The 15671-nt window shown below is 29.1% G+C and overlaps 1 protein-coding gene across 1 annotated transcript in view; it reads right to left on the bottom strand.

The window, feature by feature from the left end:
- Positions 1-7070, bottom strand: part of LOC129968542 (dual specificity tyrosine-phosphorylation-regulated kinase 4-like) — a 144618-nt gene extending 137548 nt beyond the window's left edge. The window contains exon 1 of the mRNA XM_056082539.1: positions 6985-7070. Coding sequence (XP_055938514.1) covers positions 6985-7047 — 63 coding nt within the window. The 5' untranslated portion in view covers positions 7048-7070. The remainder of the gene's footprint in view (positions 1-6984) is intronic.
- Positions 7071-15671: the final 8601 nt, after the last annotated feature.

Genomic DNA, 15671 nt, shown 5'->3' with positions numbered 1-15671 from the left:
TGCCACTGCTGTCCTACGGAGCGTTTTGAGTGATTTTTTTGTCGAGTTTCTATATAGTATAAACATAGCTCTTAATAATAATCATGTTAATAATTAAAATTCGTTATTAGAAATAATACCTAGTCAAAAGTATTTTTTGCATGATTTATTAAATAAAAAATAAAAGTCTGAAACTTAAAAAAAATTATATAAAGAACAAAAAGATCCTTTGCATGAAAATCCATAATTAAAGCAGTTAGAAAACTTCTAAAATAACCTCTCATAAATTATTAGAATTGGAATGCCATATTTATTGTTTTTTTATAAACAATATTACATATGTATCCTTACATACATTCATTAAATAATTTCATTTTATTATTTATTCTGGCTTGTTCATAGAGATAACTCACGTAAAAACCAAATTAGTTGTTCCGTTAAAAAAAGGGAGCACGATATTTGTTTCCCATGGCAATATTTCATTTTCCAAATCCAAGGTCAAACACTAGATAACGCACATGCAATTATTTAAGTTGTTGCTGGCGGTTCATAGAATGTTGTTATTTTGAAAGGTGGTCGGCCATTCATGTTCTGGTCTTGGAAGATGAAAAGAAATATTCTAAGATTCAATCAATACCGTCTGCCTGATAAAGAATTAATAAAAAAAAGAGCATATCCGGCAACAAAAAGCCAATTGTATCCATACTATCCGACTGTTTTTATAATTAGCTTATATATCCGGTCTAACACAGATAATTGTAAAAAATGTGAATAAAATACAATATATATATATTTTTTAAAAATTGCATATTTTGTTCTAAATGATGATTTTAAAACATTTATAATTAAATTTATTTAATTCTTAAAATAATATCATTAGAGAGTATGTTTTTAAAAGGTTATGAATAATGGATTTAAAAATAAAATTTAAGAATTAATGTAATTAGCTAAATGGTACCAAGTAAAATACAACTTTTAATTCGAATTCTAATTTTAAAAAATCGTGCATCTTTTCAAATTATATTCTCTTATTTAATTTTTATATTTTTTTCGGAACCTATTTTTGGGGTACTACAGCATGTTTAATCGTAGTATATAATTTATGTAGTTAAATTCACGGTTAAAAATATTTAGAATTCGAATTGTCAATGAAAACAGCTATATATTTAAATATTGAATTATAAACGTAGTAAATTCTTTTTTTTATTTCAACACCATTGGAATAAATAAATTAAATACTTGGTAAAATCATATCATTAATTTTCTTCGTTGCTAGCACTCGAATATCATCAGAAAAAAATAGTTTGCACATTCTTAATTTAATATCAGTTCATCCTTTTTCAAAATGAATTAAAAGTAAATTAACTGTAACCTGTCTCTGACGATTTAGTAAATGTGCCGACATATTTGCATGACATGAGACGAGTCTATTTTGATAAACAAAAAAAAAAAAAAAAAAAAAAAAAAGGAGACAAGTACGAATCAAAGTTTATCTGATTTCGCTGCGGTTCCTTCCTACATTGAAGTTATCTTTAATATCAATAAAAAAAATAACTACAAGCAGGAATAAAATGCATCGAGTTTAATGCATTCATATTGATTACGGACTTTATAATTTCTCCGCGACTTATTCCTTGTTTCATACTTTACCCCCTCTATCCAAATGCACTCGTCTGTCTGAGATTAATTGTAACCTGCTAATTCATCAGAACCATGCGGTAACGCGAAATTTCTATGACAGCTAACGCGCATTATTTAGAAAAAGGATTTGTCAGAACAAAAACGCTTGTCCAGTTTGGCTACAGTGGCGAAGAAAAGGACAGAGCGAAGGTCAGGATATTTAGTTCATATATTTCACATTTTAAAGACAAATACAGTAACATCTCTCCTAAATGGCACTTTATTAACAAATAGTTTCAATATACCGACATTTTAGAATTGCAATTCAAAATTTAGGGCCATGAGAAAAAAAAATCAGTTTTTTTAAAATCCGGACTATTTTGTCAGTAAATAGACATCACATTAAGAAATTCGAAATATTTCCGAAATATATATTCAATTATCCGAAAAAAATCTTTTATTCAGAGTAGGCGAAGTCCCATTAATGCTGGTTAAAAAAAATATATTGTACGAAGAAGGAGTGGAACATTCTATTTCATGGGCTTTGCTCACCCTTGTTATGTTACAACGAGAGTAGTATCGGATATGAAAAATTCAAAATTCAGAGGCAACCTATTTGGTATTGATTAAATATTTTCAAATTTAAAGGCACAATTACAAACCATGGACCAAATTAGCAAAGTCTTTATTGCGGAATACCAAAAAGTCTATTAATTTTTATAAGAATGTAAGCTTATTTTTAAAAATCTATAATACAATCGTCCACTGCAGTCTGTAACGCGGTGAGAAGTTTTAAAATATCGCTCTTCTTTTATCTGCGTCATTATCGGATACGCAAATCCCAAATTCTGTTATAGTGTTTTTATACTGAATTGTAGCAACAGTCAATGAATTGAGATCTACAATTTTATTATTTTTTTATTTATGCTAATTCATTATATTCTCCACTCGAAGAATAGTAGGATTATTGCTAATACTTTCTTTCAGAAATTTTCTTTTATATTTGGCTTTTTTTTCCTGTTAGTAGATCACCATTTCTTCAGATCCGTTTTTAGTAATTAGTTTTGATATGAGTGCCCGTAAATTTTTTTTAGTTCTTAAAATTTTTATTGTTTGTTTTTAACGTTACTATATATTTACATTTTAAATATGCTATAAATTATAATTTTTATTTATTTATTTCTTAAGTATTCTGCCAATCTGGATGAAATTTCTATTACTTTTGTTAGTTAATATGTAAGAAACAAATATGAGACATTGTTACGAGGATACATCCCGTCTAGACGAGATATTAAAAGGTTATAATAATAACATAAAAAAGAAAAGAAAAACATTGAGTATAGCGATAAAATAGTTTCCGCCTTCACTTTCATAATCTCTTCTTTATTACTTTTCTTTAGAAGAAATCAAGTTTATGAAGATTACCTTCAACTCTTACCCACAAGGTATATTAATAATTCTAGAATTTTATAAAAGAGACATTCTCACTTTTATGTGTAAATAAAGCTTGCACTTTAGAACAATGAAACAATTCCATGCGTCAATTTTTGATATATCTAAATTCGGAAAGCATCTAAAATTTACATACCCTCACTAAAATAGGAAAATTTACATTCTTATCAATTTGGAATCCCACTGGATCTTGTATACATGGATTTGTATGTAATTACGTTCTGCACATTTATTGGGAGAACTTAACAAAATTGGAAGGAAATAATAAAAACTTATTATTACTTATTAAACTTATTATTTTATTAAACTCATTTAAAAACTTATTATTTTATTTAATTAACTTATTATTATAATAAAAACTTATTATTTTGAAATTTAAGAGATAAGTTTCAAATTCGATTCTGTGGTAGAAATATTGTGTTTCTCACGACAAATTATTTAATCATTATGTGTAACAGAAATTTTGTAAATAAAATATGAAGTAATAAGTTTTTAGCAAAAATGTTTTTTGAAGTCTCATAAGAAAGATAACAGAATATGTCATTTTATAACATTTTGTCTTTGAATGCTAATAGCACGTGCCAGTTCTGAATGTGGAGAGCTCCTACATGATAAATCCGATAGTACAATATTTTTCAATCCTATAATTTTGTTTTCGAACAAAGAATGAAAGAGAAAATATAATCACCAAAGAATTTGACTACTGAATTTTGATAAATATCTATGCATTGGACTTAATTCATTCTGTAATGGACATTATTGCAATACTGTCTGTTTGTGAGGCAAAATCATTCTAAACGCAACTAAAAAAATTTGGTATTACAATCTTTATAACAAAATGTAAAGATTTTATAAAGTTTTGTATCATTTCGTATTTCATCAATGGAAGTCTATATTTCTATCCGTCCAAGTACATGAGAACACTATTAATTCCATAAACACAATAAATTAGATAGATAAAGTATATCAAAAAATAATGTATAAGTTTTGGGCGATATTATTTATAATTATTATTAGCATGTCAATGCATGTGCATGTAGCTCAGAATTGCAATAAGCTATATATATAATTTTATATCCAAATTGTAAAAATGTATTAAATTTTCGATAGAATAGGTCATCAGAAAGACGTCCAGTTTGCATTCTTGTTTCTCTTCATTATACACATGGGTGGACAGAGAGACAGATTATCCGCAGACAGATATTTAATTAAAATTTGATAGAAATCTACAGTTTTCATGTTTAGATATAAAAAAAATTATGTTGCTTTTTTGGGTTATATCATTCAGAAACAAATACATTTAATTAAAACAAAAAATTTTTTCTTCAGATTCGAGAAGATTTAAAACGTGAGATTTCTCAAGACTTTTGAAGTCAAATTTTTTGAAAGCAATACAATTTTATTTTAAATTTTTTTTTTTGAAACTAAAAAAAAAAGCAGGTACATTTATTTAAAACAGAAAATAAATGAATCTCTTAAAAGCATATAAATAAACAGAAAAACAAAACAAAACAAAAAATCTTTTGATATTATATATTAAAACGAAAGGAATAAAATTCAATAAGAATCATTGGATGAGAAAATAACAAAAATTATAGCAGAATACTGTATCCAATATGCCATAAGGTGAAAAAGCATTTATATAATTTAATTATGGAAAGATCGTATTCAATTCTTTTTCGTCCATCAATAATACAATTTTAAAGATGTCCTTAGAATAAAAGAAAAAAAAAATCACTACCAGGAACCAGATAATATAAACCTCCTACCTTGAATCAATAAACTTTCATTTATTTTTATCAGTTGAAGTCAGTAATATGAGATTCGAATTATTCACATATGAATGTGACCATCAACTGTGACAGTTACATAATAGAACAAAGGAAGAAATACTACCGGTAAAGGCTACATATAACAGAATGTGAAGGAATTTAATTAGATGAATAGAACAATAACCGTTTTATTTACAACGGCAAACGATAAATTCAAGGTTATTTGGTATGAAAACATTGAGAAAAAGTTATGATAGAAACACAGAGTAATTAAAATAAATCAAAGTTGGATATTTGTTCAATTTTTGAATTAAAAAGTACCAACTATTACATTATTTCAGTACTTTCATTAACTGTTAAATTATTAAATTCTTTAACGTAAAATTATTAAAGTCTTTATTTAAATAATTTTACCGGTTTTAAATATTTTCAGAAGAACTATATGTATATTTTTAAAATTATCTCTATATATTTTATTATTACAACTATGATATTTTGAAGTTCTTATTTTCATTATTTTACTATTATGAACCATTTTCAACTAATGTTAAAAATAGTAATAAAAATAATAAAAATAAATGGAAGGCTAATATATTCTTAATTTAGAAATGTTTTGTTTTTTAGAAAAGTTTTTAAAAAATGTTTGTTATCTTAAATATTTTCTGCTATTAGAGATTGTTTGTGCTAAAAAAAGGGAATAAAAGAAATAATTTTAAAACTTTTAAGCAAATTCTAGACTTTCAGAAGAATGTAGCTTATATTTTGAAAAGTTAAAAGACATAATTTTAAATTACAACTAATATTTAAGATAAGTAATTAAAATTATTGCAAATTTTACAAAATATTTGGACAGATGTATCGTATTTAAAACTCCAAATACTTTCGTACATTCTGAATATCAAATTCAAACGATTTTTTTACTTTAATAAAATTTTATTTTGTTTTCAAACGATTTTTATTTTTTTCAAATATAAAAATAGTGTGAAGAACTGTCTTTTTTTTTTAAATATTATGAAGATCTAATTTCAGTGTTTAATAAGGCTGCTTCAAATATTATTTTCAGAAACTGCAATTGCTTCGTGGTGTGTTTAATTTTTAAATCCACATGAAATAAAATTTGAATACAAACAGATATAAAAGATCATTTATTAAAGTTTTTCAACAGTATCCAACATATGATACAAATTCCATTGACTTTTTTTTTATAAAAAAAGAAACTGAAATTTCAATAATAGTATCCACATTCTCTTTGCCAATTAAATAAATATATAAATTAAACACAATTAAATTTTACTATGAATTTAATGTATATGAATTGTGCAGCTTATATTCCCTGTTTGATGCATTTTGTAGTAATATTTTTTTTTTTAATAATAGAGTGATTTTGCTGCAATTAATTTAGAATTTTCCAGAACTCTTCCAGAACATTTAAAACCGTACCACAAATTCTTTGTAACGAAAGTTTATTCATTTATTTGGTTTGTTTATTATATTAGTTTACTCATTACATATTAAATGCATGTTCAGAAACCTTCCAACAGGTATCTTTAGTTTCAATTTTTTTTATAAGTTATATTGTACTATTCATCAAAAAATAATAAAAATTTTCTGATTGCAGGTTAAATAGTGAAAGTATTAAATATTAAAACAAATACCTCTAACCAAAATAATAGCAAACTTCTGCAATTAATTTGCAATGAATACTACATTTCATCAAAAATTCTACTTATTCCTGTTCACGATTTGCACCTACAAACTTTTACAATTGCATTTCAGCTGATCCCTCATCAGTCATCTTAAAATGTGACAGCCTATTTTTTTCCCCCTAACGAAATATGTGCAACAGTTTTTTTTTTTTTTTTGATTGATTGCACCACCAGTCCAACTTCCCCACATGCATTTCAGTTGCATTCCGTATACTCAAATAAATTCTACCACAGCAATTACCCCAACACCTTCTGCAAAGCACCATCAACAAGCAACCTCTCTTTCCGCAATCACAAACACAACAAGAACAACAACAATTCCAGAACAAGCAATTGCAGCAAGCATCATACACAATCTTTTCTACCACGGAGAGCAATCAACTCTCAATTTTGCAGCAAGAAATGGAAAAGAATCTTCAATGCGTGGGTGGTCAGGGACAAAACCACTTACTTACCTGCAAGAGGCTATCCCTGGGCAGCAGCGGAAGTCTTCGTTCCGAGCAGATCTCCTCGGCCATGCTTGCCTCTCAGGCAGGGGGTCATAGTCTGCAGAGTCAGTGAACCAGCCGGCTTTCTCGGTCCAGGGTTGCCAAGAAGAAACGACTAGCGGCAGACTCTTCGTCGCCAACTCTCGCCAAGCAGGTTAACTTCTTGCTCCTCGTGTTCTTTCAGAAAGAGAATACATCCTTTCTTTTTCTCCGGAAGAATCCGTGGGGAAGAAGAAACAAGAGAGACGGGGACTCGCGGCGGGCATTGGCCTAGTTTTCGTTCTAGAGTTGAATCGATGCAGGAGTTTTCAGTCATTTTGTTGTCTTATTCCGCCTGGATTGCTACTGGCTGTACGACGGAATCAATCTGTCAAGATTTAAGAGGTTTTTGTTTGAAATTGTACCACCTATCTGGAGGGGAGATTAATGCAAATGGTGTCTGTCTGACAGAAGCCCAAGATAAAGATTGGAACATAAATATAGAAATTTGTGACAGATGGATTTGATTTCCATTTTTTCATTTTTTTATCTCTTCTCTTCCTTTTGTTTCCTTTAAAATGGCCAGATTTACTCGTTTTTTTTTCAACTCGGAATGCTCCAGATAAGTGTTTTCTTAAATTGTGGGTCGTAACCCCAGGAGGAATTGTGTAGAAAGGAAGTGAAAAAATTTTCATAAAGTATTTTTCACTTTAACTTTTCGATATTTGTAGGAAGCAAAGGCTGAAAAATATATCATTGGCTTGGCTTAGTTAAAATTTAAAAAAATAACTATTAATTATTGAATTTCCTTTTAGTTTTCACTATTTAAAATTTTATTTTTTCAATAGCCACCTTTGATGAGCAGTTATTTTGGTGAGAATGCTCCAGATAAGTGTTTTTTTAAATTGTGGGTCGTAACCCCAGGAGGAATTGTGTAGAAAGGAAGTGAAAAAATTTTCATAAAGTATTTTTCACTTTAACTTTTCGATATTTGTTGGAAGCAAAGGCTGGAAAATATATCATTGGCTTGGCTTAGTTAAAATTTAAAAAAATAACTATTAATTATTGAATTTCCTTTTAGTTTTCACTATTTAAAATTTTATTTTTTCAATAGCCGCCTTTGATGAGCAGTTATTTTGGTGAGAATAATAATTGTGTTTACTGTCAATTAAATTTCTAATACATTACATACATAATACATACATACATAACTCTTCTTTGCATGATGATGGAAATTTCCATAACATTTAGTGAACAAAAAATTGTACTCGAAACAGGTGTACTGTAAATTGGTTGTCGCTGGCAGCTTTTTTCCCGACTGTTGCGTAATAAGGAAAGTAGCTGTCAAAAAATCAAATGTCACAATCATTATAACTGGTTTGAACTCGTCATTCCGCTGTTTGTTATGGTCCGAAGAAACGTGCAATTTCTTGAATATTTTTTTATAACTAATCTTTTTTTTTTCTAATAAAAGTGATAATAAGTGGGAAAATGTTTACTATTTTTTTTTTGTTCCTGTTATTTTCTGTGCAGTTTATATCAAATACTCCAAATAACCTTCCTAATACTAAGTGACAGAAATTTACACAACTATGTAGTTTTTCACTTCTAATGTATGACGGAAATGTTTTTTTACTATATGTTTATTTTATGTTATTTTTGTAGAGAAATTTAGAAGAAAGGGACATTGAAGATTTTGTACTGAGCTTAGCATGTAAATTTAGCCGGACACGACAAATCCTGTCGATACTGCTACGTTCAGTGGTGGCGGGGTGGTCGGCTGTACGTAAGAAGAAGAAGCATGTAAATTTGCATGATAATGGATATTTCCATCATACTGTTTTTTAATTATTTTATATATTTATACTAGGATTTTTTAAACATTTTTTCTTTAATCTAGAGCATAAATTATAAGACCCTGATTTATTTCACAAAAAAAAAAAAAAAAATCAAAGAAGGGTTGATGTTCTTAATTTCCCGAAGGAAAGATTATTAAGCATTAAATTATAGCAGATATAAAAAATGAAATCAAGTTTTAAAATATCAGAGAACAATAAAAAAAAATAACCTATGATTCTCCAGTTTATCTATCTCTGATTTTAGCAGTACTTCATTTTCTTATTCCTCAAACAAACCACAAATTTTATACCGAATTCTTTTTCCTTAGTTTTCAAAAAGAAAGGAGCGATAATGCAATAAAATATTTGATGAAATGATAAAAAGTATTTGCATTTCAGCGCAGCAGTAAAATACATTATTAAAATTTATGCAAAAAATATTTTTAAAAAAATGGCAAATATTCTGGAAAAAATTGTCTGACAATTAAATTGGCATCATTAAAAAAAAAAAAAAAACTTTTTTTTTTTTAATTTCTTGATTACGTAATAGTCAGTTTTACCAATAATATTTTTAGCAGTTATTGTTGGAAAATGTCCAAATTTCGCTTAACTTTTAATTAAATAAAATTAAAATTTCTTAATTTAAATTGACTACCTATGAAAAAATTAAAACAGCAGCTTTAAAATTTTAATTTTTACTTTCTCGTATACGTAGTGTAGAGAAAGTACAGTAAGCGTCAAAAAATTCGAACCCGAAATTTAGATGAATTTGCAAAATTTCAGACCTCCTTCAATTTGAAAAACACTTTTTAGGAAAATGTTCATCCGTCTGTCTGTGACAAATATAACTCAAAAACACTTTCAGCTAGACAGTTGCAATTTGGAATACGGCCTTTTCACCAAATTTGTAGATATCTATCAACTTTTGAGCAAAATCAGTTCTGAGGAAATCTGTCTGTCCGACTGTTCGATTGTAAGTTAACCCGATAACTACGTAACAAAGAAAGTTGGATGAATAAAATTTGGAACATAAATTTAACATCTATAGTGTCGACATCTTGCAAAGTTTGAGCCAAATCGACGACGAGTTGACTGTGTATCGATCTGTACTTTCAGAAAGATGCAAACGCAATGACTTAAAGATATAAAATTTGGCATATAATTTTGTGGCTATAATTGCAGTAAAATTTTGGTTTCAATCGGAAGGGAAAAACTCGTCTAAAAAACAAATTCGATTTTCTGATATTATTAACGGCATGCCCGGGATTAATCGCCAAATAGCTCGCCAAGGATCACATGACAGATATAATTAAAATGTTAATTCATGCCAAAAGTTATTATTAACATAATTATTGTAACTAGCGTTCTCAGGAACAACACCTTTATTAGAAAGTATGCGAGAAAGTTTTAGAAAGACCTCTCCGCCTGATTCCAACATCAGGTTATTCTACTTGAAACAATGGAAATACTTCCAAAGGAAGAGATAAGTTATTTACATTAAGATAAATTAAAGCATAATTTAAAACAAAATCTGATAAAGGAAAATACTTAAAAGTTAAATAAATGAAGTGCTTAAATTGTCCTGTCTGCAACATTCAAACATTTCTGGACGTATTACGGATGCTTGTCGATAATCCTACACTCATGGCGAATTTAGGTACAGCAAACTAATATCTGAATCACTAGATAACCGAACAATCTTTGAAATTCAGAACAATTAAATGGAACTAAATAACAAAAATGATGCTCATGTAATTGAATTTATTTTTCTTAAAATTTTCAATAATCTATAGCAATTCTGGCATCATCACAAGATAACATACCAAATTTCATTTATTTAAGTAGTTGCGTTTTCATTATTTCATGCGTCAACAAATGGCAACTGGACAAATTTGCTTTAAAATTTGATAAGAATACACACATTAGAGATAAAATTTTTATTCAAAATTTGTTTATCTAGTTCTTTACATTTTGTAATTTTAGTATTCGTTTGTACTCGGGTAGCTGGTAGATACTTCCTCTGAATGGATGCCATTCAACATTTGAGAGAAATCTTCAAATTTGGATAAAAATCCATACACTAAATTTCATCTATCTAGGTCATTTTGAGTTATCGCCTTCACGGACAGACAGACAGACAGACAGACATAATTCCAGAAATGTGACTCAAACTCTAGAAAATCTGAAATGTACAAGTTTATCAATACCTCTGTTTTCCCACTAGTGTTGGTGTGGAAGTTCGGAGAGGGTGTGCCAGCTCAGGTGTCGTCCTCGTCATCTGACCGCGGTTCAAAATTACTGGGTCCGTCCCTATAAATAAATACTATCCTTGAATATTTCGAAATGTGTCGCAGTAGATTGCGCATCCTTCTGTGCTCATTTTTGTGTTTGTGTGTGTGTGTTTGCTTTTGTTCCTTTTTGAGAATCTACCTTGCTTTGTGCTTTCTATGAATCTGCCTTGTATTTTATAAATTGGTTGGAATTTCTAAGTTTTCTAATTTCTCATGTCAGAAAAAAAGTAATGAATCATCAAAAAATTTAAACTCCAGATTTTGACGAATCTCCACGTTTCCTTCCTTGAGTCCGAAATGTACAGTTTTTGATTCATATCTGTCTGTCTGTGAACACGATAATTAAAAAAAAAAAAAAAAATTAGCTAAACGGAAAAAATTTGTTATATGATCTTTATACCAAATTCGTATAATTTTATCAAATGCATTCATTTGAAATATGTCTATCTGGCTGTCTTACATGTACACGTGAAGACAATAACCACAAAATATACAGAGAAAGACGAATATAATTTTGAACACAGATTTAATATCTAAAGTGTAGATACTTATTAAATTTTAAATCAAATCCCTCAAAAGATTGAGCGTCCAGTTGGTTAGTACTTTCGCATGCATGTAAATACGACAACTCAAAAACGCAATGAAGATAAAAAATATGAAATTTTATATGAGGTCTTGTTACTAAAAGTGCTGTTATAAATCCAGTTTCGGTTTCAAACGGTCTGAAAAAAGATGCGAGCCCAAAATTTATATTCGTTTTTCTTCATTATAATACAACGCATTAAACGCTCATTTGTGGGGCTCTGCAAATAAAAATCTGAACCTTCATGACTTTCAAGGTCCACAATTATGTGGAGCATACGGGAAAGTTTCGAGGAGACCGCTTCAAGTTTTTAACCCCCCCACCTTTTTTTTTTTTTTTTTTTTCTTCATAGCAGTGATAATATTTTCCCTTCGATTTTCTTATGTATATCTCTGCTGCTAATAAAAACGATTGCGAGCTGGGCATTCTGCTGATCACATCATTTTGCCTAGTGACACCGAAATTGGCACAGATATACTTTGCAAGGTGGAATGCGCATTTCAGAGTCATTTTTTGAAAAAGTAGTTTTATATAATTATAAATCTTAGCGTTTCCTTATAATAACTCCCAAAAATATAAAATGTGAAAAATTTCAAACCATTTTCCAATTTTAAAAATTGTCTTTTTTCAATGTTCTTATTTAGATTTTATGCAGTCGTTTTCTAAAATTTGACAATTTGTAAAACAGTTTTGAATTATTATTTTCAACGACACATCTTATTTTTGCAATGAAATTTAAACCGTTTTCACAGTTACAATTACTACTTAAACACGTGATTTTCTTTCATTGTTGAAAATTAAAAAAGAATTAAATTAATTATTTATGAAATTAATATGAAGAATCAGAAAATGAAGTTACAATATCCCGAGAGACAGCTTTCAAATTGAGCATAGATTAATTGCACTGTTAATTTGTTATGACACTACGTCTTATGAGAGTTGATTATAATCTATACTTATATAAAGCTCAATGTATGTGTGTGTGTGTGTGTGTGTGTGTGTGTGTGTGTGTGTGTGTGTGTGTGTTGGCGGTCTACAGGCCAGACCGTTCGACCTACAGCTACCAAATTTGGCACATGCATACCTTGGAGATCGGGAATGTGCACCTGGGGTCCCTTTTTTGAATTTTTAATTATAATTTTAATTATTAATTAAAAACTAACTTTCCTGCCAAAAAAAATCTTTTCATTTCCCCACCGCCAAATGAGTAAGGCTTTAGTTTTTTTTTCTTCTTTCTCACGCTAAAGATGATAGGCTTAAGAAATTTTCGGCAGATTATTTCAAAGGATTCTGTTTATTTTCTTAATGTTTGATGCATTTAAAATGAAACATTGTTAATGAATCGATCTTTCAGATTCATTCTGAAGTACTTTTGAATAAAAATAAAATAGAATAAAGGAAATTAAAAATTTCTAATCTGCATAGCGTTACCCCAACTGGAGTAGAAAATTCACGCATGCGCATTGTGTTCTGATTATTGACAACTATTTTCAACGGACACGGACTTGGTTTTGAAAGCTTAATATGTTCTCGACAGATTATTTCAAACGATTCTGTTTATTTTTTTAGTGTTTGATGCATTTAAAACTAAACATTGTTAATTAATCGATCTGTTCATGATGAATCTGAGAAAATTTTATTGAAAATTTCTTGAGATATTATATAAATTAAGAAAAATATTCTTTATTGCCCATAAGGTTTAAATACTCAGCGACTCTGTTTTTCAATACTCATATTTAAAAAAATGCTTCGTTTCAGTAAAAAAATATTATTATATTAATTGCAGTTTAATCATTTCCACTTTAATTTAAAGCATAAATTCTACGGGAGCTAACAGAAAATGAGAGAGATACATATTACGCTATGGCAGAAGGCCTTTATAATATTATGAGTAAATTATATGACTATTAAAATTATATGACTATTAAAATTATATATGACTATTAAAATTATATGACTATTAAAATATTTTAATGAAGAAGCAATTAAATTGGGAGTTTCATAAAATATTTAATTATTAAAATTTTAACGCTCATTAAGATTGGCGAACCGGCTGGTCGCCAAAGGCGGCTAGTACCCAATAAAGAGAGCAGGAATAAAGCGATTAAAACAATGCAGCTTTAATGGATTGCAATTTAATGATTAAAAATACTTATTTGATTGAATACGAACATCTAGTTATGCATATTAATTTGATTGAAACTAAACACAATTAATATTCATCGAGAACATTTGTCGTCAAAAATCTCTAGTATAAAATTGCTCACATTGTATTTTAATTCATAGTATATAGATGAGAATATAATATACATGTTTGACCTTTTACTCTTGGCTGAAAAGATTAAAAATTTGACAAATAATCACAATTTTGTTGTGAAAATCATACACTAAAGACTGTCACAATTTCTTTGTATTTGTGAGTTATCACGTTCATATTACTACAAGTTTGTGTAGTTGCTTCCCAGCACGGTTAGTTCTATCACCGGAAAAACCAATTTACAGTCATCTGTATTGGATGCTGCTCGGGAGATGAACCATTATCCCAGAGCTTGCAACAAGCTTGGCGACTTTGACAAAATAGATAATGTTGGAAACTTCTGGCTAGAAAAATCGTTAAACTGACGAGAATTTTAACGATTCATCCAATAGGAACTGAGATACGCCTGATTGGCCCAGATTGGTTCCCGGCCCGCCTCCCGGGAACTATAAAAGGACAGCAGTCTCAAGCTGCAGTGAATTGAATCGTAGTCGGATTCGTTGACAAGTAATGAGTCGTCGAGAGGATAACGAAGCAACGGCAAAATAGTCCAGCGTTGTGTGGAGATCAAGCAAGTGCTGAGCTGCTGTGAACCTAGTCCTGCTGTCTATTGTAGAAGCAGCGTCGTGCCGTGTGTGGAGTAGCCAGTCGTGTGGTAGTGAGTCGGCAGTTGGATACAGCTAAAGCAAGGAATCAATAGAGAATTTCAGCGTCTGGAGAGACCGTAGAGCGAAGTTCCGAGGATCCCCTCTCCTGCTGAATTTTGTCTGGCCGCTTTGTGTGCTGTGGTTGATTACTACTTGTATGCTACTATTTGCTGTAGTGTGTTCGTCTCGGCTGTGTATTTGTCGTTTTGTATTAGTGTCTTGGTGTCAAATAAACGTCGTTGTTTCCCATCATACACCCACTACAGGCGAACCCGTTAACTTATTCGCAAATTTTAAGTTATCATGTGAGGACATTATTATTTGTAAGTCATTATTTGTCTTAATTAATTTAAGTCATTAACGAGAGCTCCAAAACTTTTTTGCCAGCCAAGAAAAAATTGAAAATGAAAATTGCCATTTATGTTTTATTTATTTAGTTTTTTATTTATTTATTTCGAAGATGTGCGATTTTGAGTTTTTTTTTTAAACAATTTTTTTGGAAAAAATTGTTATTTTCTAAAAATTTCTCGAAACTCAGTGAATTATCTCAGAGATACAAAAATGTTTCTTTAGATTGACAATTGTTTGTTCTCTTGAATGATAAGTGAATTTTTTTTTCTCTACAATCATTAGAAACATATCCACCAACATTCTTACCGATATATTACATACATATAACGTAACATTAACAAATTATTTAAGAAAAAATATTTCCAAACTCGAATTTATTAAAACAAATCTTTTCAATCATTATTTAACAGACCTTTATTATTAACTGGATATATAAGTGAAATATCATAAAATAATAAAAATAAATTAATTAATTAATTAAATAAAATAAAAAGCAGATAAATAAATAAATAAAAATGAATAACACGACTTTGTTGATCAAACAAATAACTAGTTAGACATCTGCAATTTTTTTCATTAAATAACAAGTACTGTTTGTTTTTTTTTAAAGTCATCATTGCTCAGTTTGATAATAAAAGCCATATACATTTTTGTAATGAAGAGGGACTTCAGTGTTTTTGTATTCATGCTGAAATAAGATTCCATTTT

The sequence above is a fragment of the Argiope bruennichi genome, chromosome 5 (genome assembly GCF_947563725.1).
Source record: "Argiope bruennichi chromosome 5, qqArgBrue1.1, whole genome shotgun sequence".
Taxonomy (NCBI): domain Eukaryota; kingdom Metazoa; phylum Arthropoda; class Arachnida; order Araneae; family Araneidae; genus Argiope; species Argiope bruennichi.
The sequence above is the reverse complement of the archived record's forward strand: the minus strand, read 5'-3'. Positions and strand labels throughout refer to the sequence as shown.